Source organism: Bos indicus x Bos taurus, chromosome 10 (genome assembly GCF_003369695.1).
Source record: "Bos indicus x Bos taurus breed Angus x Brahman F1 hybrid chromosome 10, Bos_hybrid_MaternalHap_v2.0, whole genome shotgun sequence".
In the NCBI taxonomy this organism is placed as follows: domain Eukaryota; kingdom Metazoa; phylum Chordata; class Mammalia; order Artiodactyla; family Bovidae; genus Bos; species Bos indicus x Bos taurus.
Window position 1 is genome coordinate 30,307,162 of NC_040085.1, and position 25,706 is coordinate 30,332,867.

A 25,706-nucleotide genomic window follows, 5' to 3' on the forward strand; every position below is an offset into this window, starting at 1 on the left:
TGGGGTTCCTGAAGGTTTTATCCACTTGGCTGATAGGAAGGCAGTGGGCAACAGCCATGACTGGTTCCCAGACAGTGCAGCTGACAGGAACCAGCTGTGGCTGCACACAGACAGTGGCGTTCAAATGTCCCTCCTCATTCTCCATGTTCCTTGTCTGGGTCCCAGGGAGTGGTTTCCCACCCAGCTGAAGATCCAGGGGTTCAGGGCAGACTGGGCAGTGCTGAGGCTGATGAAGCTAGTCTCACAAGGCTTATTTCTGAGGTCGACTGAGTCTCCGAAGTTTCTTGAGTTGACTGAGCAGCTCAGAGATAAAAGGCTGAGAAAGAAACAGAGGAGCAGAAGCAGGGATGAGATCAGGTTATGGGGTCACACCTACCCCACCACAGTGCTCCCCCTAGTCTCCACCTGATTCCATGGCCTCCAAGTCGGGAAAGGGGAGAAGGACCCAGGGCCAAACCTTCCTCTTCACTAGCTGCTGGCCCACTGGGCCCCCTCTTAGCCCAGACCACCAGAGCATCCCTTACCTCTGTGGGGCGGGGGCAGTTTTGGAGAAGAGCCTGGTGGAAGAAAGCAGAGTGGGTCCCTGAGCCACAGCACTTTTTCACGAGTCCCCAGTCTCCCAGGAATTTCCCCCTCTGAACTGGTTCTCCCCACACTGGATGGGGAAGCAGAACCTGGGTTCTTGGGTTCCCCTTGGTCCCCAATTCTACCTCCAACTGAGTCTTCTGCTCCTCTGTGGATAGTTCCATGAGAGCCTCCAGGTCGATCTCAGGCTCTGAAGAAGTTGGTTGATCCTGTTTGGGAACCACATGGGGCTCAGAGGAGCCCAGCCAGCTGGTGCTGGAGTGAAAGGCAGTTGGGTTCACCCATCTCCCACTCTATTTTCCATGTTCAGTTCCTCTCCTTACTCGCACCACCCATTCATCCATCCATTCAACAGTTACCAAACACCTACTATGTTCTACCTGAAAGTCTAGGGTTCTTTAAAAAGAGTATCTTTAATTTCAAGAGTTATAAACATTGTTAGTAGGGATATAAAATGGTACAGCTGCTTTGGAAAACAATTTGGCAGCTCCTTAATATGTTAAATATAGAGTTATCATTTGGCCCAGCAATTCCACTCCTAGGTCTATTCCCAAGACAAGTGAAAATATATATTCATGTAAAAATCACATATGAGTGCAGTTCAAAGCATTATTCTTATTCAAATGACCATCCACTGGTGAATGGATAAATAAATATTATGTAGCCATACAGTATTTTTCAGCAATAAGAAGAAATAAAGGACTGATTCATGCTACAACTGGGATTAACTTTGAAAACATGTTAGTGAAAGAAGCCAGTTACAAAGGCTTCATGTTATATGATTCGATTTGTATGAAACATCCAGAGTAGGATGTTTGTGTATAGAGACACAAAGTAGACTGGTGGTTGCCTAAGGCTGGGACTGGTGGTGATAAGGAATGGGGTGTGACTACCAACTGGTACAGGGCTTCTTTTATGGATAGTGAAACGTTCCAAAATTAGACCATACTGGTGGTTGTACAACCTATGAAGATAGTTAAAACTATTTGGATTTTACACTTTAAGTGGGAATTGTATGGTATATGAATCATATCTCAATAAAGCTAACTTTAAAAGTTATTATAGTCATTGCAAAAATTTAAGCAATACATAGTTTATAAAAGTAAAAATGAAAGAAGGTAAAGAGAGTAAGAAACCAAACCACTGACTGGGAGAACATATTTGTAAAAGATATATCTGATAAAGGATGTTATCTAAAATATACAAAGAACTCTCAAAACCAACAATAAGAAAGTAATAATCCAATTTAAAAACAGGGGGAAATTTTGTATATCTGCCTCACCAAAGAAGATACAAAGATAGCAAATAGCATATGATGCTAACATAATATGTCATTGCTGCTGCTGCTAAGTCACTTCAGTCATGTCTGACTCTGTGTGACCCCATAGACGGCAGCCCACCAGGCTCCTCCATCCCCGGGATTCTCCAGGCAAGAACACTGGAGTGGGTTGCCATTTCATTAGGGAATTGCAAATTGAAATAACAATGAGATACCATTACATACCTATTAAAATGGCAAACAAAAACAAACTAAAATACCAAATGCTGATGAGGCTGTGGAGAGATAGGAATACCTGTTCACTGCTGGTGGGAATGCAAAATGGCATAGCCACTTTGGAAGACAGTTTGGTACTTTCTTACAACACAAAACATACTCCTATCATACAAAACAGCACTTGTGTTCCTTGATATTTATCCAAATGAGTTGAAAATATATCTGCACGGAAACCTGCACATGAATGTTTATAGCAGTTTTATTCATAATTGCCAAAACTTGGATGCAACCAAGATGTCCTTCAGTAGGTAAATGAATGAATGAATGGTGGTGCAGCCAGACAATGGCATATTATTCAGTGCTAAAACAAAATGAACTATAAAACCATAAAAAGACATGGAGGAAGCCTAAATGCATATTATTAAGCAAAAGAAACCAACCTGAGAAGTCTACACACTGTACAATTCCAACCATATGACATTCTGGAAAATTACAGAGACAATAAAAAGACCAGTGGTTTGCCAGGGGTTACAGTGGAGGAGTGGTGAATGGGTGGAACACAGAGGATTCTTAGGGCAGCCAAACTACTCTACGTGATGATACCAGGAGGGTAGACACACGTCATTACACATTTGTGAAAACCCTTAGAAGGTATAGCACCAAGAGTGAATCCCAATATAAACCCTGAATTTTGGGTAGTTATGATGTAGCAATATAAATTCATGAGCACTAGTGCTCTAGTAGGGGGGTGTTGATAGTGGGAAAGCTGTGCATGTGTGGGGACAGGGAGAATATGGAAATTCCCAGCACCTTCTGCTTAATTTTGCTGTGAACCTAAAACAATAAAGTTATTAAAATAAAAAATAGAGTCATTAAAAGAGAAAAGCTGCACAGCAAAAGAAACCATCAACAAAACGAAAAGGCAACCTACTGAATAGGGTAAAATATTTGCAAATCATAAGGGGTTAGTATCTAAAATATATAAAGAACTGAGACAATTCAATAGCAAAAAAATCTAATTTTTAAAAATGGGCAGAGTATCTGAATAGATGTTTTTTTCAAAGAAGACATATAGATGGCCAACAGGCAAATGAAAAGATGTTCAAAATCACTCATCATTAGGGAAATGAAAATCAAAACCACAGTGAGATATAACCTCATATCTGTTAGAATGCTGCTGTGTTGCTTCAGTCGTGTCCGACTCTGTGCAACCACATAGACGACAGCCCACCAGGCTCCCCCGTCCCTGGGATTCTCCAGGCAAGAACACTGGAGTGGGTTGCCATTTCCTTCTCCAATGCATGAAAGTGAAAAGTGAAAGTGAAGTCGCTCAGTCGTGTCCAACTCTAGCAACCCCATGGTCTGCAGCCTACCAGGCCCCTACGTCCATGGGATTTTCTAGGCAAAAGTACTGGAGTGGAGTGCCATTGCCTTCTCCTGTTAGAATAGCTATTATCAAAAGGACAATAACAAGTGTTTCTATAAGTTAGTAAAGACATATTTTTCATTTTACATCTTTGTGTACCATTTTATTATTTTTTAAAAAATTTACCATGTGCATGTATTTTTAAAATAAAGATAGCAAAAAAATAAATAACAAGTGTTGGTGAGGATGTGAGAAAAGGGAACCTCTGTGCCCTGTTGGTAGAAATGTAAATTGGTGCAGGCACTATGGAAAATGGTATGGAGGGTCCTCAAAAACTGAAAAATAGAACTACCATATAACCCAGTAATTCCATTTCTGGATATTAATCCAAAGAAAATGAAAACAATAATTCAAAAACATATATGAACCCCCATGTTCACTGCAGTGTTGATTTGCAGTAGCCAAGATATGGAAACCACCTAGGCGTCCATCGATGGGTGAATAGATAAAGAAACTGTGGTGTATACATATGCACTGGAAAACTATTCGGCCATAAAAAAGAAAGAAATCCTGCCATGTGCAACAACATGAATTACATTGACAGTATTACATTGAGTGAAATAAATCAAAGAAAAACAAACACTGTATGATCTCACTTATATGTGGCATTAAAAAAAAGAGAACTCATCAATAAAAGAACAGATTGGTGGTTGCTGAGGTGGGGGTGGGGAAAGGCGAAATGGGTAAAACAAATCAAAAGGTACAAACTTCCAGTAATAAATAAGTCATGGGGCTCTAACGCACAGCATGGTGACTAGCATTAATAATGTTGTACCGCCTATTTGAAAGTTGCTAAAAGAATAAATCTTAAAAGTCCTCCTTGGGACTTCCCTGGTGGTCTGGTGGTTAAGAATCTTCCACTGCAGGGAGCATGGGTTTGAAAAAAGAAAAAAAGTCCTCCTGTCAAGAAAAAAAATTTTGGTGGCTCAGTGGTAAAGAATCTGCTCGCCAGGGACTCTCCTGGTGGTTCAGTGATTAAGAATCTGCCTTCCTACCTTCAGAATCAGAGGACACAGGTTCAGGTTTGATCTCTGATAAGGGGACTATGATCCCACGTGTCGCAGGTACCACAACTAGAGAGAAGCCCATGAGCCGCAACTAAAACCCAACACAGTCAAAAAAAAAAAAAAAAGAGAATCCAACTGCCAATGCAGGAGGCAAGGGTTCCATTCCTGGTCCGGAAAGATCCCACATGAGTCAGAGCAACTAAGCCTGCGCACCACAACTATTGCACCACAACTCTAGGGCCTGGGACCCACAACTATTGAGCCCGCACACTGCAACTACTGAGGCCCAGATGCCCTAGAGCTTGTGCTGTGCAACGAGAAGCCACCACAATGAGAAGCCCTCGCACCACAGCTAGAGAGAGGCTCGCCCGGCAGTGAAGACCCAGCACAGTCATAAATAAATAAAATTATTTTTAGAAAAAGAAAAAATTTGTTGAAACTATGTATGAAGACAGCGGTTAACTAGGCTTATTATGGTAATCATTTTGCAATATACACAAATATAAAGTCATTACATTGTACACCTGAAACGAATATTGATTACACCTTAATAAAAATGTTTTTTTTAAATTTAAGATGTAAACTCAAGGTTTTGTAGTGCTTCATCAGGGACTTTCTTAAGTGAAAGTTGCCTGATGGGGAAGATCATGACTTCTAGAATAGGTTGGTGCAATTTTCTTGATTCATGCCAAGGTCCACCACTGATTTGCATCATCAGTGCGTATATCAATATAGTTGAAAAGGCAAACAACTTATTGCATTATTTATGAAAATAATTGTAGACCCTCTGAAAAGGTCTTGGGAACCCCTGGTGTCACCAGAACACACTGCAAGAACTGCTGCCTTCTCCATTTTTCTATGGGGTTGTTGAGGGGTTTTTTTAACTGACTAAAGAAGCTTATTTGTTTGTTTTGATTCAGATTATCCCTAGCATTCCATATATCATGGATATACTGTTTGGGGGAGGCATTGGAGAAATAGGTGTATTATATAATTGGAAATAATGTTTTTTTCCAGGTTGAGTTTTGCTTCATTTAAAAAAATTTTTTTTCTATGCTTAGTAGGTTCTTCCCATACTGATTTGGGTAAATATTTGATAGTCACCTTACATTTTCCTAGATATTTGATAATTTTACCTTTTCTATTTGAGTATTTAATTATCTGGAATCTATTCATTCAACAAGTGTGTCCACTGGCTACTATTAACCTGGCACTCTGACCTTGGGAATTTCGGTGAGCAAAACAAAGATCCTGCCCTCAAAGAACCTATCTTAGGGGCAGTTGAGGAGACATAGTAAAAACAGATGCATTAATTAATTTGGTTGTATAAATTGTTTAAAAGTAAGTGCTATTGGGGGGAACTTTTTGGGTGGTGGAAATGTTCCATATCTTGACAAGCTAATGCTTACCCCCTACTCTAAAAATAGGCACATTTTATTGTCTGCCGATTATGCTTCAATAAAGTTGATTTAGAAAAGAAAGAAGGGAAAAAATGCCTCAATTACCCTCTCATTCCTTCCACTGCCCATGGTTAATCATTGTTACTAGTTTTGGTCCTTCTATACCCTTTTAAAAGCAAATTAGTGCTAGGATTCTAAGTTAGTTCTTTCACCCTAAGCTCTAGACTTTCTCCTTTGTTTCCTCGGTTTCTAGCTCATCTGATTTAGCATTCATTTATTAAATGCATCCTTATTGAGAGCATGTTGTGCACCAAGCATTGTGATGAGTCCTGGGGCCATAACAGCAAGACAGGCAGATATGGTCTTGCTCTCGAAAAGCTTATATTCTCCTGAGGGATACTGACAAGCAAAATGGTAGTTATAATACAGGGTGATAAGCACTCTGAGGAGAAGGCAGTGGCACCCCTCTCCAGTACTCCTGCCTGGAAAATCCTATGGATGGAGGAGCCTGGTGGGCTGCAGTCCATGGGGTCCCTAAGAGTCAGATATGACTGAGCAACTTCACTTTCACTTTTCACTTTCATGCATTGGAGAAGGAAATGGCAACCCACTCCAGTGTTCTTACCTGGAGAATCCCAGGGACAGGGGAACCTGGTGGGCTGCCGTCTACGGGGTCGCACAGAGTCGGACACGACTGAAGTGACTTAGCTTAGCTAAGCACTCTGATGAGATATTATAGGAGCACATGAAAGGGGAACCTAGCCAAGACCGGGGTTTAGGAAGGCTTCCAGGAAGAAGTGATCTCTAATCTGAGACCTGAAGGCTGAGTAGGAGTTAACAAGATGTTTATACTTCTGATGATGGGGTAACAGGGACCAGATTTATTCTCTCAACATAAGTAACTAGTCAGAAAATAATTAGAAAACTAGACAAAAATATATGAACAGTGTTCTCAGACTTTAGACAACAGGTAACTCAGCACTACCTGGGAAAGAAGAGAAATGAAAGAGATAAACTCTACAATTGTCCTGGGTTTCATCCTGAAGGCAGTTTCCAGACCACAGAGCAGAGAGGCAGATCCCAAGCAGAGCACAGTGGTCATACTAAACTGATATGACAGAGATCAGAGTTTGGGGTTGAGGTGGCTGTAAATGGACAAGTTCCAGAGAGGAGGGAGTTATGAAGAAAGAGACTCCAAAAGTCTGCAGAAGGGTTCTCCTGAGCTTTTGCTGAACACAAGGTACACATTCAGAGGGTAAAACTTCACGAGGCCAGATACTATGAGACACGGCAGGCACAGAAATGAACAGTTACCTGACCTCACAGAGGACTGATAGATAAATCAAGGTCCACTCAGCCAGAGTGGAGGGTCATCCCTGATCACCCAGGAACTCAAGAGAGACCTCGGGAGGCACAGGCAGTACATTTTTACGGTTGTAAGTTGAATAGATTGTTTTTTAAAATGTCATCACATCAAAAGGGCTGTGTCATGGAAACGACAGGAATGTTTCAAAACTCTGGGGTGGTCAACAGTGTCCCCTGCTGATATGTACACTATTTAGCCCCCCAGGTAGTGATCCTCGACTTTGCCAAGAGGTCTCAATAGAGTGGTGGGAACAGAAGTCAGGTTGCAGTGGTTTGTAGATTACAGTGGTTTGAATAGTGATAGGAAGAGAAGGGGGAAAGTTAGCAAAGGCTCTGAGTACAAATCCATTAAAGGGCCTTGTAAAGGAGACAGGAAGTAGGGGATGGTAACCAAACCGGAGCATAGTGTTAAACAGGAGAAGCTCACGAGTGTTTAAGTCCCTGCTTAAAAGCCGAATCTACACAATCATTTCTGGACAACAGGAGCTCCAGGGCCCCAAGTCAGTTTGCCTTGTTGAATCCAGACTTGGCTCTTCTTAAGACCCTAAAACAGGCTGCACACCCAGTGAGAAGAGGTGGGGCCCTTCAACAAAGGAAGGTTGGGTCCCATTAAACTAAACTAAAAGCAGTAATGCAACCTACTCCTGGAACCAATCCAGCAGTGCTATCCAGGGTGGGCATGTGGCCAGGGGTAGACGGGCAGCTGGTAGAGAGGGACTCTATGAAGGTAGAACTGAAGCTGGGTAAGCTGAAGACTGAGTTGCCTCAATCCCTGCCCAAGGTGACCAGCCTCTACCTAGTGCTTCCCACCCACTTGCCTGCTTCCTGCTGAAAAGAGCAGAGATTAGGACAGGAACTCCCACCTGGCACCTTTGGACAATTGCCATGGCAACCACAGGTCAGGTATTTTATTCCAGTCATTTCCTGGGAGCAGTCTTCCCACATGTCCTGTTTTCTAACCTTATGAGCTCATAATTCTACAGCTTTTCCCCTGCCTTGATCTTGCAAAACAAGATTCTTTGGCTATTGTCTCTCTCTAATGCCTGGAAGGATTTGCCCTGAGGTGTCTGAAATATGAGACTTTTTATCCACAAGTCTAACAATCTGAAATTGAAACAGACCCAGAGAGGCAGGGTGCTGGCAGGAATGAAGGGCAGGGCAATGTCCAGTAAAGTCAGAGTAGACACGGGCCAAGAAAGCTTGCCTCTCCTGCTCCCAGCTCCAAGCCATCTCCCTCTCCTCCACAAGTGCTGCCAGGGACACTGTCAACACCTGGACCAAACTGATACATGACACAGTGAGCCTGACAAGACAGCCTGGGCCACGGGTATCACTCTTCCCCACCCCCACTGCAGGACCACTGACACAGCTCTTACCTGGGAGAGTCACAAACCCTTGCTGTCCCCCAAGAAAAAGACAGGACCTGAGTAAGGAAGGAGAGAAACAAGGACCATGGCATGTGGACAAGGAGGACTCTGGCATGGTGCAGAGGTTCTTGCTAGCCACACACTAGGATCGGCAGTGGAGCTTATGAAAAAGACCAGCGCCTGGGCCCCACTCCAGTAGACTGAAATTTAGTTGAAGTGCAACAGGGGCATTGAATTATTTCTGAAGAACTTGGGGGAACCACTAAGCTACGTGAATAAACATTCGGACGCTACAGGCAGAGCCCCAGCTCAGCTCCTGGTCCCAGGGCTCTCTAGTGGTGTGACCCTGGGCTACTTATTCAACATTTCTAAGCCTCCATTTCCTCCACTGCTGCTGCTAACCCGCTTCAGTCGTGTCTGACTCTGTGCAACCCCATAGACGGCAGCCCACCAGGCTCCACCATCCCTGGGATTCTCCAGGCAAGAACACTGGAGTGGGTTGCCATTTCCTTCTCCAGGGCATGAAAGTGAAAAGTGAAAGTGAAGTAGCTCAGTCGTGTCCAACTCCCAGCGACCCCATGGACTACAGCCTACCAGGCTCCTCCATCCATGGGATTTTCCAGGCAAGAGTACTGGAGTGGGCTGCCATTGCCTTGTCCTCATTTCCTCCACAGTAAAACAGTATCTGGGCTTCCCACGTGGCTCAGTGGTAAAAAGTATGCCTGCCAAGCAGGTGATTTGGGTTGGATCCCTGGTTGGGAAGATGCGCTGGAGGAGGAAATGGCAACCCTCCCCAGTATTCTTGCCTGGGAAATCCCATGGACAGAGGAGCCTGGCAGGCTTCAAAAGAGTCAGAAAGGACTTTGTGACTAAACAACAACAAAACAGAATCTACCTAATGGACTTGTGGGGAGGGCTGAATGAAATAACGTAAGGCAGGTTCTGGACACTGTGCCTAGCGTATGGTTAAGTGCTCAAAATGTTATTCTTGTTGGAGCAACCTTTGTTACTACACTAGGATCTCGATTTGGAGGTATCTAGGTAAATAAAATGCTGCTCTCCCAGGATGTGGTTGAGGGGAATCAGTCGGAGCCAGGGCCAAGGCTAGGTCAGGCGCTCATATCAGCGGTCACTATTGGTCACTCTGACATTCTACTCCAGCACTATCCATTCTGAGATGAAGGAAAGGTTTTGTATCTGTCCTGGCAACTTGGTAGCCACTAGTCACCTGGAGGTATTGGGCACTTGAAATGTAGCTAGTGTGACTGAGGACTGAAGTTTTAATTGCATTTAATTTTCATCAGTTTAAAGTTAAATAGCTGCACATGGCTGATAGCTACAGGAGTGAACAGCGTTGCACTAGACAGGTATGTGTGTTGAGGATGAAAGTAAATACAGACCTAAAATACAAATATTCCTCTACCATCTCATCTGAGCCTCAAAAAGTTCTACAAAAGGGGTACAACAGGCATTGATAGCCCCATTTTATAGATAGAAAACTGAGTCTCAGAGATGTTAAAAGACCTGCTCCAGATTATAGAGTGGGAGGCAGAGCCCAGACCAATGGGAGGCCAGTTTCAGGACTGCGAACCCATGCCTTGCCTGTGGGAAAAGCTTCCTCTCCATAGAACACTTCTATTGTGCCCTCCAGTCCCCAGGCCCGCCAGGTCCTACCCACCTGGAAGAGCTCCTGAACCTGGGTGTCCACCCACTGCTCCATCTCCACCCAGCGCTGCAGCTGCCCCCGGTCATACTTCACCGTCAGCCGGCTGGGTTTCCGGGACCGGGGTCGGAAGGGGTCGGACTGGGACTTGGACTCGGAGTCTGCGGATGATGTCCTCCTCCTCCCAGAAGCCCAGTGGACCTTCTTACTTGGATTCTCCTTGTCCGGGTTGGGAGATGTGCAGGAAGCAGGGCTTGAAGACAGCATGGAAGGACTGGTTTGGGCAAAGAGTTGGGAAAAATTGCCAGTCAGAGCAGGAAAGCCAGGGAATGAGGAGCGAGAGCAGAGGGAGAGGCCAGCAGGAAAGAAAGAAAGGCGGGTGGAGGCAGGGCCAAGGCTTCTGGGGGGGCGGGGGTCAAAGATCAACTGGCCTTTGTCTGGTGCTGGGAATGCCAGGCTCCTGGCTCCAGGCTGCCAGTAAGTGGCACTCCCGCGCTGTGCCCCAGCCTTCCTTTCTGCAGCTGCTGCAAAACAGGGATATAAACTACACAGGAACAAAGGTCAAGAGGGTGCCATGCCTCGGAGGTGGAAGAGGCCCTTGGGTCCTGAGGGGTGTGGGGCTCTAACCTGAGTCACACTCACCAGAGAGACCTTAGCACCGCGTTTTCCTGGGACTAGATCCACTGGCCTTCAGAAGCTACGCTCACAGGGATCCTCAGGAGTGGGGTCCCTGGCTGGCAAGGGCTCCTGCTCAGAGCGTGGTGCTGCTGAGAGCAGAGTTGCATCAGGGATAATTAGAGGGGTGGTGATCTCTGGCCCTCGTGGGGGCAGCATCCTCTTGTGTCTGAGTGTTAGCTGCCTTTAAGACTGTGAGGGAACAGGTACTCCCCTGGCCCTGTGTGTTTGCAGAGTTGAACTTGTCTCCCAAGCCCATTCCCCAGAGGCAACTGCTTAGAAAGCCATGTTTATCACCACATGACCCTCCCCTGACTGAGGTTCCACTGAGGAACCCTGTAGACCTAACATTTACCCCGGTGTCAAGGACTACTACTTCAAGACAGACTTGCATGCTAAAGGAAGGGTGTTTTTGTCTCTTCAGTCTTTTGTAATAAAAATTTCCAAACGTTTTAGAAAAGTTACACAACAGAAGAATATATATTATATATATAATATATATATATTTTAATGAAGAGCTAAGAAGGACAAATAAAGAATGAAAGTTTCTCTGTTCTCCCCAGCTCCACCCCCTAGAGGCAGCCTACCAACAGTTTCTGTTCTTAGTTCTCCTGTGATCACCATTATCTCTTTGTGTAATAACATAAATGTGTCCATTCTATTTATTTTTTATCTTCTTCACCATGCTGCGTGGCATGTGGGATCTTGGTTTTCTGACTAGAGTCTTAACCACTAGACTGCCAGGGAAATTCCAATTTGTCCATTTTAGACAGTATCTCTTGTCTCCTAATATGAATGATAAGAAATTAGCTCCCTCACTCATACTCCCTCATCCCCTTTACTTGCTACATTCATATTTTTATTTATGTATTTCTTTTTCACTAATTTCTTTTTGGGTCTTAGAGTGGTTGCCTTTGTGATGCTGAATTTGTCTCCAACTTATCAATTTCAACTCTCATACAGTGACACCTACAAGAGAGTTTTAGACAAAAACCAATTGATGAGTCTTTAATGGTGATATTCTAGGCCCTAAGTTAACCGGGTTGGGGAGGTGTTTGAGGGTTGGAAGCCAGGATGGTAGCCTAGAAACACCCAGGCTTCAGAGGAAGGCTGACAGATCCCGGTTCAAACTCAGCTTTGCCCCGCCTTGGTCTAATAACCCTCCAGTTTCACAACCTGAGTCTGCTTTCTCATTTGCAAAATGGAGTTTGAAGAGGATTCAATGAGATGGTGGGAACGTTCCTGGTGGTCCAGTGGTTAAGAATTCACCTTGTAATTCAGGAGACATGAGTTCAATCCCTGTCGGGGAACTATAGACCTCACATGCTGCAGAGCAATTAAGCATGTGCTGAAAATACTGAAGCCCCCAACTGCTAAAGCCGGAGTACCATGACAGATGGTCTGAGCTCCGCAAAGATTCCATGTACTGCCACTAAGACCCGAGGCAGTCAAATAAATATATATGTAAATATTAAATGAGATGATGTGTGTAAACATTTAGCATGATGTTCAATACAAAGTACTTTCTCAACAGACATCCTTTCTCTTCCTTTCTTTGCCTTCCCATCCTCCCTGCTTTCCCGGTGAGGCTCTGTCCATCAAAGGCTGGCTCTGGAATTTCTCTGCAGTGGCTTCCTTCCTGACCCTCTTTGGAAGAAGGTGGCAATAAGAAGGGGGTAGGGAGGCCTCTAAAATACAGCCTGTAGACTCAGTTGTTCTACCTTGATGACATGTTACACAGTGTGATAGGCATTATTATGATAGTTTCCTCCCCATTCTGTTTCTGTCTCCTGAAGGGTTCAAGAGCCCATTCAGGAAAAGGAACCAGATCAGAAGAGCCCATGGTTTTGTTCATTCATTAACTCATTCATTTAACAAAGATTTTATGAACTCCTCTGGTAGGCAAACATTATGCTCAATACTGGAGACTGGTGATCCAAAAAAGACACGGTCTCAGCCTTCATGGAACTTACAGTCTAGTGTAAAAATAAACATTAATCAACTAATCAAATAAATGTAAAACTGCAACTATATTTCTTTTCTGAAGAAAAGGTAAGAGGTGATATAGAATGTCTAGAGAGGGTATGACCTAACAAGTGGTAACATTTGGACTGAGTTCTGAATGATAAGTAGGAGTTAACTAGGTACAGGGGAGAGGTGGGAGTTGGCAGAAGGCACAGCATATGCAAAGGCCCTGTGGCAGGAGGATGAGGGTAAGCACCAGGGACTGGAGAAGGTCAGTAGAGCTGGAACAAAGAGAGGAGGGAGGGGAAATCTGCTGGTAGTCCAGTGGCTAAAACTCAGTGCTTTCACTGCTGTGGACCCAGGTTCGATCCCTGGTCAGGGAACTAAGATTCCACAAACTGTGCAGTGCAGCCAATAAATAAAAATTTTTAAAGAGATGAGGGAGGCAGAAGTGAGTCTTGAGGCAGACAGGGTGGATCTATCCACTTAGGGCCCTGTGAACCATGGTAAGAAGTTTTGTCTCTATCCTAAGAGCATTGAGAGTCACTGCAAAATCTTAAGCCAGGGTGGTTGGGCAGACTGACATGTTCAGATTTTGAATAGAGAGAGGATCAGAGGGTGCAGAAGTCCTGGAGGTCAGTGGGGAGACCACTGCTGTAGGGCCTGACTGGGGAAGGTATTGCTGGTGATAGTGAGAAGTTGCAGATTGGAGAGCTATTTAGGGGGTAATATTTAACAGAACTTGGTGATGGATTGGAACATGCAAATTCCATGAATGCCAATACAGGAACACAGGTTCATACATGGGACCTCTCTGAGCATATTTCCTCATCTATAAGCTGGGCGTTGGTAAGACTCTGCAGGAACACACAACACAGCCCCAGAGACGCTCGATGGCACACGAAAGAGTAATGCCCATTATTTATGTATAAGTCTCCTTATTTACATTCTTTCATCTCAGCATTGACCTATGCATGTCACCACTCATCAATAAGTTTGCCCAAGATAAGGGAACTCAAATTTCAAGAAAATAAAAACCACCAGGACCACAGGTTCATATCAGGGTGGGGAAATAAAGAGGGTGCGGGCTTGGGCAGAGGCGAGGGTGTCTGCCCTGCTATCCCAGCCAGGCCTGGGTCCAGCGGTGGAATAAAATCAGCAGCAAGCAGGCCCCATCAGAGCTAGATGTTCTCTTTCTTTTTCTTATGTAAAAAAAAAATTTTTTTGACCATGCTTCTTGGTTCTTAGTTCCGCAACCAGGGATGGAACCCTTACCACCTGCAGTGGAATGCCCCCTGGACCACCCTGTGTTTCCCTCCACCCCACTTCTAGGGAAACTCTAGAGGCTCCTTGAAAGATTGTACCAGATAAACTGTTTATAGTTTGATATCCTAATTTTTTAAATTAATGAATATGTTAGGGCTTCCCAGGTGGCTCAGTGGGTAAAGAATCCACCTACAATGCAGGAGACACAGGAGACTTGGGTTCAGTCCCTGGGTCAGGAAGATCCCCTGGAGGAGGGCATGGCAATCCACTCCAGTATTTTTGCCTGGAGAATCCCACGGACAGAGGAGCCTGGCAAGCTACAGTCCTTAGGGTCACAAAGAGTCGGACACAACTGAAGCGACTGGGCACACACCAGTTATATATTACTATATAACAAATTACCCCTAAATTTAGCAGCTTAAAACAATTGTTGAGTCGCTAAGTCATGTCAAACTATTTTGTTACCCCAGCACTGTGGCCTCCCAGGCTCCCCTGTCCAAGCGATTTCCCAGGCAAGTGGGTTGTCATTTCCTTCTCCACAGTATCTTTCCAACCCAGGGGTCGAACCCATGTCTTCTGCATTGGCAGGCAATTCTTTACCTCTGAGCCACCAGCAAAGCCTGCTTAAAACAATGGGTATTTATTATATCAATTTCAGTACGTGGTTTAGCCGACTCCTCTGGTTCAGGGGTTCTCAGAAGGGTGCAAGCCAGCACAAGCCAGTGTTGTTGGTCAGACATCTGTTCCCTGCCATATGGACATCTCTAGTGGGCTACTCACCACATGGCAGCTGGTTTCCAACAGACACAGGGCGCTGAGAGAGGCAGAGGGACAGGTAAGATGGAAGTCACAGTCTTTTTGTAACCTAATCTAGGAAGTGACATCCCATGACTTGCTGTGCTGTATTCTATTCATCAGAGGCCAATCACTAAGTCCAGCGACACTGAAGGGAGGAGATTACACACACAGGCATGATTACTGGCCGGTATGGATCATTGGTGATCATTTAGAGGTTATCTACCACACTGAACTATTGTGAACGTTTTTGACGTTAGCAGAATTCTTCAAAAATGTCCCTTTTAGAAAATTCCCTGGTGGTCCAGTGGTTAGGACTCCACACTTTTACTACTGAGAGCTGGGGTTCAACCCCTGGTTGGGGAACTGAGATCCCACAAGCTGTGCAGCACGGCCAAATAAATCAAGCCCTTTGAGGATTGCAGCAGTATCTGAGGGGGCTTGTCTCCTTTAAATGAAGATTAAACCAATGACAGTGGCCTCACCTTGACAAATATTGCATTACTTTCCTCAAAATTCTTTGGCCCTGCAGTGCTGCTGCTGCTAAGTCGCTTCGGTCGTGTCCGACTCTGTGCGACCCCATAGACGGCAGCCCACCAGGCTCCCCCATCCCTGGGATTCTCCAGGCAAGAACACTGGAGTGGGTTGCCATTTCCTTCTCCAATCCGTGAAAGTGAAGTCGCTCAGTCGTGTCCAACTCCCAGCCACCCCATGGACTGCAGCCCACCAGGCTCCTCCATCCACGGGATTTTCCAGGCAAGAGTACTGGAGTGGGTTGCCATTGCCTTCTCCATGGCCCTGCATTATCAAGGGAATTATTGGTCTTTAGATCATTAAAATACAACTTATTTAGCTATAATTATTAGATGTGCTAGTGCTCAGTCGCTCAGTCATGTCCGACTCTTTGGTCCCCTATGGACTGTAGCCCACCAGGTTTCTCTGTCCACGGGATTCACCAGGCTAGAATACTGGAGTGGGTAGCCATTTCCTTCTCCAGATAATCAGATAATTAATACTAAAAATTGTTCTGTAAATATATTGTCCCTCTGTTTCAGTTATTTCCACAAAACAAACTGTTATCGGAGAAATGGGTTTGCCTCTCAGTGGCTGTCAAGCCAACAGAAACAATCAAGCCAAAGACTGGAAGAAGGAAGGATTTATTACTATTTGCAGCAAGTAATACCCCACTCCAGTACTCTTGCCTGGAAAATCCCATGGACGGAGGAAACTGGTGGGCTGCAGTCCATGGGGTCACTAAGAGTCAGACACGACTGAGTGACTTCACTTTCACTCTTCACTTTCACGCATTGGAGAAGGAAATGGCAACCCACTCCAGTGTTCTTGCCTTGAGAATCCCAGGGACAGGAGAGCCTGGTGGGCTGCCGTCTATGGGGTCGTACAGAATCAGACACGACTGAAGCGACTTAGCGGCAGCAAGTCAAATTATTACTTGCCTTGGGGATTCCCAGGTGGCACTAGTGGTAAAGAACCCACCTGAGCAGGAGACATAAGAGATGTGAGTTGAATTCCTGGGTGACGATGAAGATGCCCTGGAGAAGGAAATGGCAACCCACTCCAGTATTCTTGCCTGGGAAATCCCATGGACAGAGGAGCCTGATGGGCTACAGTCCATGGGGTCACAAAAGAGTCAGACATGACTTAGTGACTAAACAACAGCAATAGCAGCAAGTCAGGAGGAGACCAGGGAACTTTCTCAAAGCAGCCTCTCCCCTAACAGCAAAATTAGGGAAGTTTTGAGCTAAGGGTATATACATATGGTTTATCACAGGACTATTGTTGGACTGTCTTCTCTGTTCTGACATTTCTTTGTTCACTCAGGATCCTTGTTACCTACACCTGTTCAAGGGCAAGCATTGTGACCATGGGGTCTCAAAGAGTCGGACATGACTGAGCGACTGAACTGAACTGAAAGTGTTGGTCGCTCAGTCGTGTCCTATTCTTTGCGACCCCATGGACTGTAGCCTGCCAGGCTCCTCTGTCCATGGAATTCTCCAGGCCAGAATATTGGAGTGAGTAGCCTTTCCCTTCTCCAGGGGATCTTCCCCACCCCGGGATCGAACCCAGGTCTCCCGCATTGTAGGCGGATTCTTTACCAGCTGAGCCACAAGGGAAGCCCGAGCTGAACTGAACTGATACGCATATTTAGGAAGAGGCTTGAGCAGAAAATTCTGCATAGAATTAGGGCGAAGTTTTAGGCATCCAAGTCTTGGTGGATTGAAGTCAGGAGGGTCAGTATCATTATTCTGTCCTCCACCAGGGTGGGGGCATTAACTCCAGCTGGAGTCAAAGATAAATTATTATGTATATTCCTTGAGGAGGAACTAGGACTCTGCTTTATCACAGGACTATTGTTTGACTGTCTTCTCTGTTCTTTCTTTGTTCCCTCAAGATCCTTGTTACCTAGACCTGTTCAAGGGCAAGCACTGTGGCCAGGCTTAGGTCACAAGATGAAAGTAAAAGTCGCTCAGTCATGTCTCTTTGCAACCCAGGAATTCTCCAGGCCAGAATATTGGAGTGGGTAGCCTTTCCCTTCTTCAGGGGATCTTCCCAACGCAGGGATCGAACCCAGGTCTCCCACACTACAAGTGGATTCTTTACCAGCTGAGCCATGAGGGAAACCCAAGAACACTGGAGTGGGAAGCCTATCCCTTCTCCAGGGGATCTTCCCAACCCAGAAATCGAACTGGGGTCTCCTGCAGTGCAGGCTGATTCTTTAGAAACTGAGCTATCAGGGAACACAAGATAACTTCAGCCAAAATAGCTTCTCTCTCTTTTTTTCCTTCGGCTGCTCTGCACAGCTTGTGGGATCTTAGTTCCCTGTGTAGAGATTAAATTTGGGCCCCTGGCTGTGAAAGCCAGGAACCCTAACCATTGGACCACCACAGAATTCCCCACAATGGCTTCTCTTATGTCAAGAATGCCATTCCTGATTCTCTTTCTTCAGGGACTCCCTAACTTATCTGCTTACAGATATCATCCCAAAATTTAAAGGCTTAAAATGAACACATTTCCTCATGATTCTGCAACATGGGCAGGGCTTTGAAGGTGTAGCTAATCTCTGTTGGAGCGAGTCAACTGGGGCTAAAGGCGAACAATGGTTTAATGAAGCTACTCAGCGGGGGTGGCTGTGAGATAGCCAGACACCTCCTTCTCCCATCACAACCTCTCATCCTCCGGTCTTGCTCTCCTCCGGTGGCCTCTCTCTCCCTCAGGGTTGTCAAACTTCTTTACCCAACAACTGGTTCTAAGAGGGAAAATGCAAGCCACAAGGCTGAGGTTTGAAAGCCACGTGGCACCACTTCTACTCTGTCCTATTGGTCAAAGCAAGTTACAAATTCAAAGGGAAGGGAAAGGTAGACACCACCTCTTGGTGGGAGGAGCAGCATGCACTTACAAGGAAGGTGAGGGCCTGTCCAACATCGTTGATAGCGGTCTTTGTAGATAGTTCATTAAACCTACTTATAGAAACCACCAGACCACCATCCAAGACAAGGCATTCAGTGTTCCTTTTCTAGTATGGTGTTAAGGACTGCATGTTCTCACCAAACCACCCACTCCTAACATCAGTGTTTGGTACTGGTGCAAATAAGAAGGAAGCCTATAGCATAAACCCTGGCTTTCTCTTCCCCAAGTTCATATAGGGAGTGTGAACCACGTGGCCTAACAAAAAAGCTAACTCACCTGGACAGCTCCCTTGGGCCTGCAATGTACAATCAGAAAACAATATCATCTGGGGGAATTCCCTGGTTGCTTAGTGGTTAGTGTTCTGGCCTTTCACTACCATGGCCCAGATTCAACCCCTGGTTGGAGAACTGAGATCCTATAAGCCACACAGCATGGCCAAAAAAGGAGAGAGAGAGAAAAGAAAACAATACCATCTGGAAATGCTTTGTAGGAAGTAAGTCAGAATCACAGAAAGGGCCCAATATTGGCAGTCAAGAGACCTGAAGTGTAGAGATGGCCTCTGCTACATGCTAGCTCTGTTTGTCTCTGAACAAACCAAAGACCGATCTCTGGGCCTATATAGGACACACAGCTTCCTATATGTAAGGGGAAGGGCTTTAACTGAGATCCCCAATAGCTCTGACGCTCTCTGCCTCTCCATAAACCAAAGTTTATGAACCCACCCAGAGGATAGCTGGCTCTGTACATACTGCTAGAGAGGCTCTTGGGAGTCACTGAGGCCCTGAACAGGTGAAGGGCAGGGCTGGAGGAGGGAACCACATGCCACGTGCAGGGTGGCCTGGAGTACATCTGCAAGCTGGTAGAGAGCCCAAAACTAGGGCAGCAGTGGCCACAGACAAGCCGGGATGTCTGTGAGCAGTTACCGAAGAAGATTGCCACCACCCAGGGCTGGCCGGACATTTGCAAGGGAAGCCCAAGGAAAGCCAAGGGGAACAGAGATACTGCGACAAAGTGGCTGGGTCGGTGAGATGAGGAGAGAATGTGGAAAAAGAAGTAATGCGGGGCTAAATATGAATGTGAAAGCTGTCATGATGTATTTTTCTCTTTCTCATGGAAACACTTCAAGCTCACCAAAAGAAACTTTGGTAATAATTGCTAAACTAGAAAAAAGAAAATGTTACCCCATATTTTCATCATTCAAATGCCATCACCTTTACCCCTTTGGTGAACTTAGTCTTTTTCCCTTCATGTGTAGCTTTTCTCTTTAGGATGTAAGAACCAGCATAAGGTAGTGTGAAAAGTGTAGGGTTGTTTTTTTTTTAATATATTTATTTGACTGTGTCAGGTCTTGCGGCACGCAGGGTCTTTGATCTTCCTTGCAGCATGTGGAATCTAGTTCCCTGAGCTGGTATCGAACCTGAGCCTCCTGCATTGGGAGCATGGAGTCTTGGCCACTGGCCCACCAGGAAGTTCCCAAAGAGTAGTTTTTGATGTCTGAGATACTTGAGATAAAATTCTGACTCTCGCTTTTTTCAGGTAACATTTATTGAGCACTCAGAGTCAAATGTTTTCTCTGTATTAACTCATTAATTCTCATACTAACCCTAGGAAGTCCCACGTTGTATACAAGAAGGCTAAGGCACAGAGGAGATAAATAAGTTGCCAAAGGCCACACTGACAGTAAGTGGCTGATGAAAGAGTTAAACCCTGTAATCTGAGTCTGAAGCCCACAAGCTGAACCCCTATAGCATCTTGCCTCCCACTCTTCACTACCTTACCTAGGTGGAATTTAGTGAGCCTCCCTGCAAAGTAAAAACCATTCTCAGAGCTACTGTGAGCATTAGAAGGTCACAGATGTCATGTGTCTGGAACCCAGCAGGCATCTCAAATGGTGGCTGATCCCCACTTGAAAATCTGTTGATTTTCAAGGCAAGTTGATCTGAGCTGAGTGTGGAATTTCCAGCTGAAGTCAGAATTGAAAGTGCAGTAAAAGCACAGCATTTATGTGCTAAAGCAGTGGACTTAGCCTGCCTGAACTCCGATCCCGGTTCCACCACCAAAGTCACGTGACCTAACAAGTTTGTCCACCTGTCTGAGCCTGCTTGCTCATTTGTAAAATGGGGATTAAAATTAGTACCTACTATCTTGGTTTGTTTTGACTGAATGGGGCAATGTGTGGGAAATACTTGGGAACAGGTTTTGGGCATTATCAGATGTAGGTTTTTGTAATGGTATATATGATGGAAGTAATGATTAATCTGTAGTAATATTACCATAGGGTAAGTCTTCTGTGTTAGGATTTTTGTATGTATAAGGTATTAAAGGAAGCAGGAATCAAATCTCAACAAAATTCTTTCTTTCCACTAACTACACAATCATAAGCTTCATTCCCCAGCATATCATCCATGTTCCCCACCATGCCTGGGGCAGTGGAAAAAAACGGAAAATTCAGAGGGGAGACAGACTCCAGATTCCCACACCCAATACCCATACCCAAAATGTGTGCAGCTAGGGAATGTTGCAGTTAAGCTAAGAAAAAGGCTGAGGTTTGGCTACAGGATCTAGTGGGTAAGAAGACCGTTCCCATTGGGCTGGGGTTTGTTAAGTCATCGTGAAGGTGTGGAATCTCTTTTAAAAAAAAATTGTATTAACTTATTTTTGGTTGCGCTGGGTCTTCATTGCTGCGGGCCACTCTCTGTTGTGGTGCAAGGGTTTCCCACTGCTGCGATTTCTTTCGTTGCGGGGCTCGGACTCTAGGTGAACAGGTTTACTAGATGCAGCTCGTGGGCTTTAGTTGTTCCTGGCATATGGAGTCTTCCTGGATCAGGGCTTGAATCTGTGACCTCTGCATTGGCAGGCGGATTTCTATTCACTGTACTACCAGGGAAGTCCGGTATGGAATCTCTTTTGAGGAGAACATTAACAGGACCAACGCTGTTCTGTAAAGAATGGCCTTTAAGAGGAGTTCTTCACTCAGGAAAAGCAATGAGCCTGGTTTCAAGGAGTCCAGGGCTCAGTGAAGGCTCAGCTACTTTGGTGATCCGGAACCTCTAGCTTCCAAGGATGTTATTTTACTGAAACAAAGAACCAGCTCCTGACCAGGAGCACCCCACCTGGTGAGAGAGGACAGAAATTCTGTGCTCTAGAGAACGCATCGTCTGACCAATGAAGCTAAGTCAGCTCGGACAACTACCCGAACGGAAACGTTAGTACAAAATGAGGAAGGGCCTCAAAACAAAAGGAACCACTAACCTGGCCCGGGGAAATCTGTTTCTCAACTGTAACTGAAAGGAGGATTTCCAGAGCTGGCAAAGGTGGTAATAATCCAGCAGGCATCTGGAATTCCAGTTATCAAAGGGGCAGCCACACAGCTTATGGGATCTCTTCCCGCCACAAGATGGAAATGACTTCCCGAGGGCTGACCACGACAGCGAAATCATTGGCGTCGGGCTTTCCCCCGTTTCTCCTCCCCCAGCCCCTTCCCTAGCGCCTCGGGCCTGGGTCTGGGAATGCTAGCCCGGACCGGAAAGGGAGTCGGGCGTCTCTGAGCACCTGACCCACCTTCGGGTGCCAGACGTCGTCGGCCCTTCCCGAAGTGTCTGGGCCTCCAGGGATAGGGGTGTACTTCTGGGGCGCATGGAGCCCCGCGAGGTTGGGACCGGGGCAGGGCGCGCCGGCCTCTGAGCCTGTTTGGGCACCAGATTGCAGAAGCAGGGTGGAAGATGGCAGGGATTGGGGGTAGGCGGCCCGGAAGCCCGGGCTGCAGGGGCGCACCGGGCGTGGGCGGGGCCGGCGACGCCGGGGTTAATGTTCGCCCCGCCCCGGCCGCACTGACTCAGTTTCACCAGAAACTAGACGGGTGGAGGTGCCGGAACCCCAGAGCACCCGACACCCGGGCGGAAACGGCGGTCCGAGCAGCGCAGGAAACCTGGACCGGAACCTCGGCAGGCCCGGCCCCACCCCACTCACCTGCGCAGGTAACCCGGGCCGAGGAGAGCCAGGAGGAGGCGGAGCGGGTTCGGAGCATGTCTGGCCCTTTGTTCTGCGCCGGTGCGTGTGTCCGGGTACGTGAGCTCTTTAGCCGTCCGACCGGCTGCGGGGTCACCGAAGTGTGCATGGGAGCACCGGGCCCGCCTGCCCTTCTTCACTCCCGGGATGTTCGTGCTCCTCGGTCCTCCCATTCACTTCCTCCCGGCCGGCCCTCCTCCCTGGAAGTCTCTCGGCTGATCCGATGTCTCCTCCTCCGTCCCCTCCCTCTCGCAGGTCGCTAGCACCCTCGGAGCCCAGAGGCCCGCTCTTTGAAGGTGACCCCGGTGGTGAGGAGGGCGACGATCCCCGGGAGGACAATGGCCGGGGGCCGCCTCTCCCGGGCCCGCATCCCAGCGGTCGCCGTGTGGCTTCTCTGCGCGCTCGTCCTCCAGGGCGCCGAGGCCGGGCCGCCGCCGGTGACCCCCGGTCTCCTCACGGCCGACGGTTGCCTGAACCGCTTTACCCCCGGGGTGCCTGATTTCGTGCTCGACACGGACGCCTCGGTCAGAAATGGGGCCACCTTCCTGCGCTCCCTCACCGCGCGCCGCGGCAGGGACTGCGTGCACGCCTGCTGCAGCTCCAACGACTGCAATCTGGCGCTGGTGGAATTGCAGCCCGACGGCGGGGAGGACGCCATCGTCTCCTGCTTCCTCATCAACTGCCTCTACGAGCAGAACTTCGTGTGCAAGTTCGCGCCCAGGGAGGGTTTCATCAACTACCTCACGCGGGAGGTTTACCGCTCCTACCGCGAGCTGCGGACCCAGGGCTTCAGAGGTAAGGACGAGGGTGCCAGAATCTGGGGAGACTCACAAAAAGGACTGGTTATAGGGTCTTTGCGCGAAGCTGGAGGAGAGTCCCATTCGATCCTAACTCATCCTTAGAAGTAGGCATGGTATAAACAGTAAATAAAGAACAACCTACAGGAGGGGCAAGGGGGGACGTCCTAGAGCCCAGGCTGGCTCCTGAATTCAGGATGTTGAGTGGGCGGATGCTCTGGGATGTGTGAGTGGGAGCAAGCTCCTGGGGATTCCTACTTTGACCCCACTGGGCCAAATCAGGGAATGAGCTGTCTGGAGGCCACCTGATGACCAGATAGATAGATACTCCAGGCCAAGCACTGTGCTAGGTACCTTGGGGCCCTGTCAAGTGGACTGGTGAAGGCTGGGCTCCTCACTGCTGGGTCTGGGATTGGTTCTAGCATTTCTTGTACTCCTCTCCCCAGGTACTGGTCTTTAGTGGTCTGGGGGAAAACTGCCAGACCACCAGAGTCTAAAGAACAAGCCCAGTTGGGGATGACCCAACTGGGGAGAAGGTGGTATTGTGGACACAGTAGCCTAGCCCTGGGGTCCAGGTGAGGAGGGTTGCTGGATGAGTCAGTCCACTGGTATGTATACCTGGTAGGGGAAGGAAGTCAGCTGTCCAGGCAAGTGTGTGTGTGCGTGTGTGTATACTTGTGTGTGCTCATAAGCCTGGCAGAGCTCTTCCTGCTTAAGATCTAGTAGCCAAGCTGTCTGCTCACCTTGTTTACTGCCAGGATAAGGGCAAAGTGGGGCCACGGCTCCTCCTCTTTCCTCCTGGGACTGAGCAGTTAGCTGGGATTGGGGTCCTTCCAGAGACCTTCGTTCCCCATCCTCTCCACCTGTTGTTCTGGCCAGGTGGGGCTCCAGGGCAGGGATGGGTCATGCTGATAACCTCTGTTAGTACTTTACTGTTTGCTGACTGCTATGCCACTCAGCCTCTCACTTAGGCATCATGACAACCGCCTCTGAAAAGGGTGCTATTAGTAGTCATTCCACTTTTTAGATTAGGAAACTGACTCCCGTCTTAAATATATACCATCCACAAATGGGACTCAACCCCAGGAAGGACCTCCTGCAGGGCTGCGCTATTTCTCACACAAGACCATCTCTCTGGTAGAAACCTGTCTCTGATCCAAGACAGCCCAGTGGACAGCAGAACCAGAGACTGGGGAGCCCAGGGCCAGGCTGGGGCTGGTCGGTCTCAGTCCTGGGAAGTAGAGAAAGGAGTTTCCCTCTCCAGCCTTTCCTCTTCTCCCTATCCTTTCAGAAGCTCTGGATCTCTGAGAAGAGGTGGGGTGGAGATTCCAGGAGGGGGACACTGTCTCCAGGCTAGGCTGGGCTACTGAGTCCCAGTGGGCCAGGGCCTGAGCGTATTTCACAAGGAAGCAGCAGGGAGTGTAGGTGGTGATGACCTAAGTGATCCGAGCTGCCTGCCCTCCCGGTTCTGACAGGACCCATCGGAGGGCCAGCACTAGAGGACCAACACCTGAAACTCTGGGGTCTGGGCAGGACGCTGAGCTGGACGGAGCCTTCCTCATCTGGGAACCTCCCCACCTCCTGACTTGCCTGGTTGGCACAAGACGGGACAGAGTGGGGATTTCCTGTCCCATGAGGTGCTGGGTAGAACTTGGATTAGTCTGGTCCCCAGGCCATTTCAGGGCACCACAGTGTTGGGGGAATGGGGGATGCTGTGTACATGTGTCCAGGAGTCCATTCTCACCTGAGTCGCACTAGAGAGGTTGAAAGTACAAAGAGGGTCAAGCCATTATGGCCTTCTGGAAGCTGGGCTAGGGTAGACCGAGGCAGGCAAAGTGGGCAAGTGCTCAGGGCTTCTGAACCTTTGGTTCTTGTACTGGGGGAGCCCTTCCCAGGGTGGGTTGACCTATACCCCTTTCCCTGCCTGTGGCCAGGCCAATCCAGTCCAGATTACTGGGGCCTCCTAAACACCCTGCTCTTTCCTCCTCTCCCCTTCCCCTGCATTCCCCATCTTTGCATTGGAAGAGTGGCTTGGAAGATAGAGACTGCGTTTCCCTGGAGAGTCCTGAGGCCTGATGGCTGGGGGAGGGGCTGGCTTTATTGCTCCTCCGGCCCTTTGCTCTCTGTGGGTGGGAAGTAAGGAGTGGTATCTGTCCAGACATCTGCCCCTTGCTCCTGGGGACTGGGGCTTGGAGAGGACCAGCCTTGCGTGTGTGGGTAGACATTGCTGATTTGGCTCGAGGTCTGATATGTCACTCTGTGACTTCTACCTTGGGGCCAGTGGGGCTAGCCTATTTCTCTGCTAGGTAGACTGCCAAGTAGTCTGTCTTGTTTCCCCTTGTGGACTGCTGATTACTTTCTGGAAAAGGCAAGGAGGGAGGGACAGGCTCCTCCCAGTTCACTGCCCCCTTGGCTTGGCCTCTCACCTCAGGGCCTGGGCTAGCTCTCAGTGAGCCCTCAAGCCAC

General features: G+C 47.5%; 2 protein-coding genes across 11 annotated transcripts in view; one reads left to right on the top strand and one right to left on the bottom strand.

Moving 5' to 3' along the window:
- Positions 1 to 22,692, bottom strand: PPP1R14D (protein phosphatase 1 regulatory inhibitor subunit 14D). 3 transcript variants are annotated; one of them, XM_027553565.1, is made up of 6 exons: positions 22,405 to 22,492; positions 21,088 to 21,548; positions 10,324 to 10,582; positions 711 to 794; positions 525 to 557; positions 1 to 316 (listed from the first exon to the last, which is right to left on the bottom strand). In XM_027553565.1, exons 3-6 carry the CDS (start codon positions 10,573 to 10,575, stop codon positions 251 to 253), a joined length of 435 nt encoding a protein of 144 aa, XP_027409366.1. In that variant the 5' UTR covers positions 10,576 to 10,582; positions 21,088 to 21,548; positions 22,405 to 22,492; the 3' UTR covers positions 1 to 250. The 3 variants fall into 3 exon arrangements, with proteins under 3 accessions (XP_027409366.1, XP_027409364.1, XP_027409365.1); XM_027553563.1 differs by lacking the exon at positions 21,088 to 21,548 and having other exon boundaries at positions 22,405 to 22,692; XM_027553564.1 differs by lacking the exons at positions 10,324 to 10,582; positions 21,088 to 21,548 and having other exon boundaries at positions 22,405 to 22,692.
- SPINT1 (serine peptidase inhibitor, Kunitz type 1) overlaps positions 22,194 to 25,706 on the top strand; it is a 14,006-nt gene continuing 10,493 nt past the window's right edge. For 5 of the 8 annotated variants that reach the window (XM_027553551.1, XM_027553555.1, XM_027553556.1 and 2 more), the window contains exons 1-2: positions 22,407 to 22,499; positions 22,699 to 23,238. In XM_027553551.1, coding sequence (XP_027409352.1) covers positions 22,782 to 23,238 — 457 coding nt within the window. In that variant the 5' untranslated portion in view covers positions 22,407 to 22,499; positions 22,699 to 22,781. Of the gene's footprint in view, positions 22,500 to 22,698; positions 23,239 to 25,706 lie in introns of all 8 variants that reach the window. The other 3 variants (XM_027553552.1, XM_027553554.1, XM_027553553.1) reach the window with 3 other exon arrangements.

Excerpts from the sequence above, each read along its gene's own strand:
- PPP1R14D (XM_027553563.1), bottom strand. The coding sequence starts at position 22,616 with ATGGGAGGACCGAGGAGCACGAACATCCCGGGAGTGAAGAAGGGCAGG. Across the intron at positions 795-10,323 it reads AGGTTCAGGAGCTCTTCCAG|GATCAACCAACTTCTTCAGA; the intron begins GTGGGTAGGACC and ends GTTCCCAAACAG. Across the intron at positions 317-524 it reads ACTGCCCCCGCCCCACAGAG|CCTTTTATCTCTGAGCTGCT; the intron begins GTAAGGGATGCT and ends TTTCTTTCTCAG.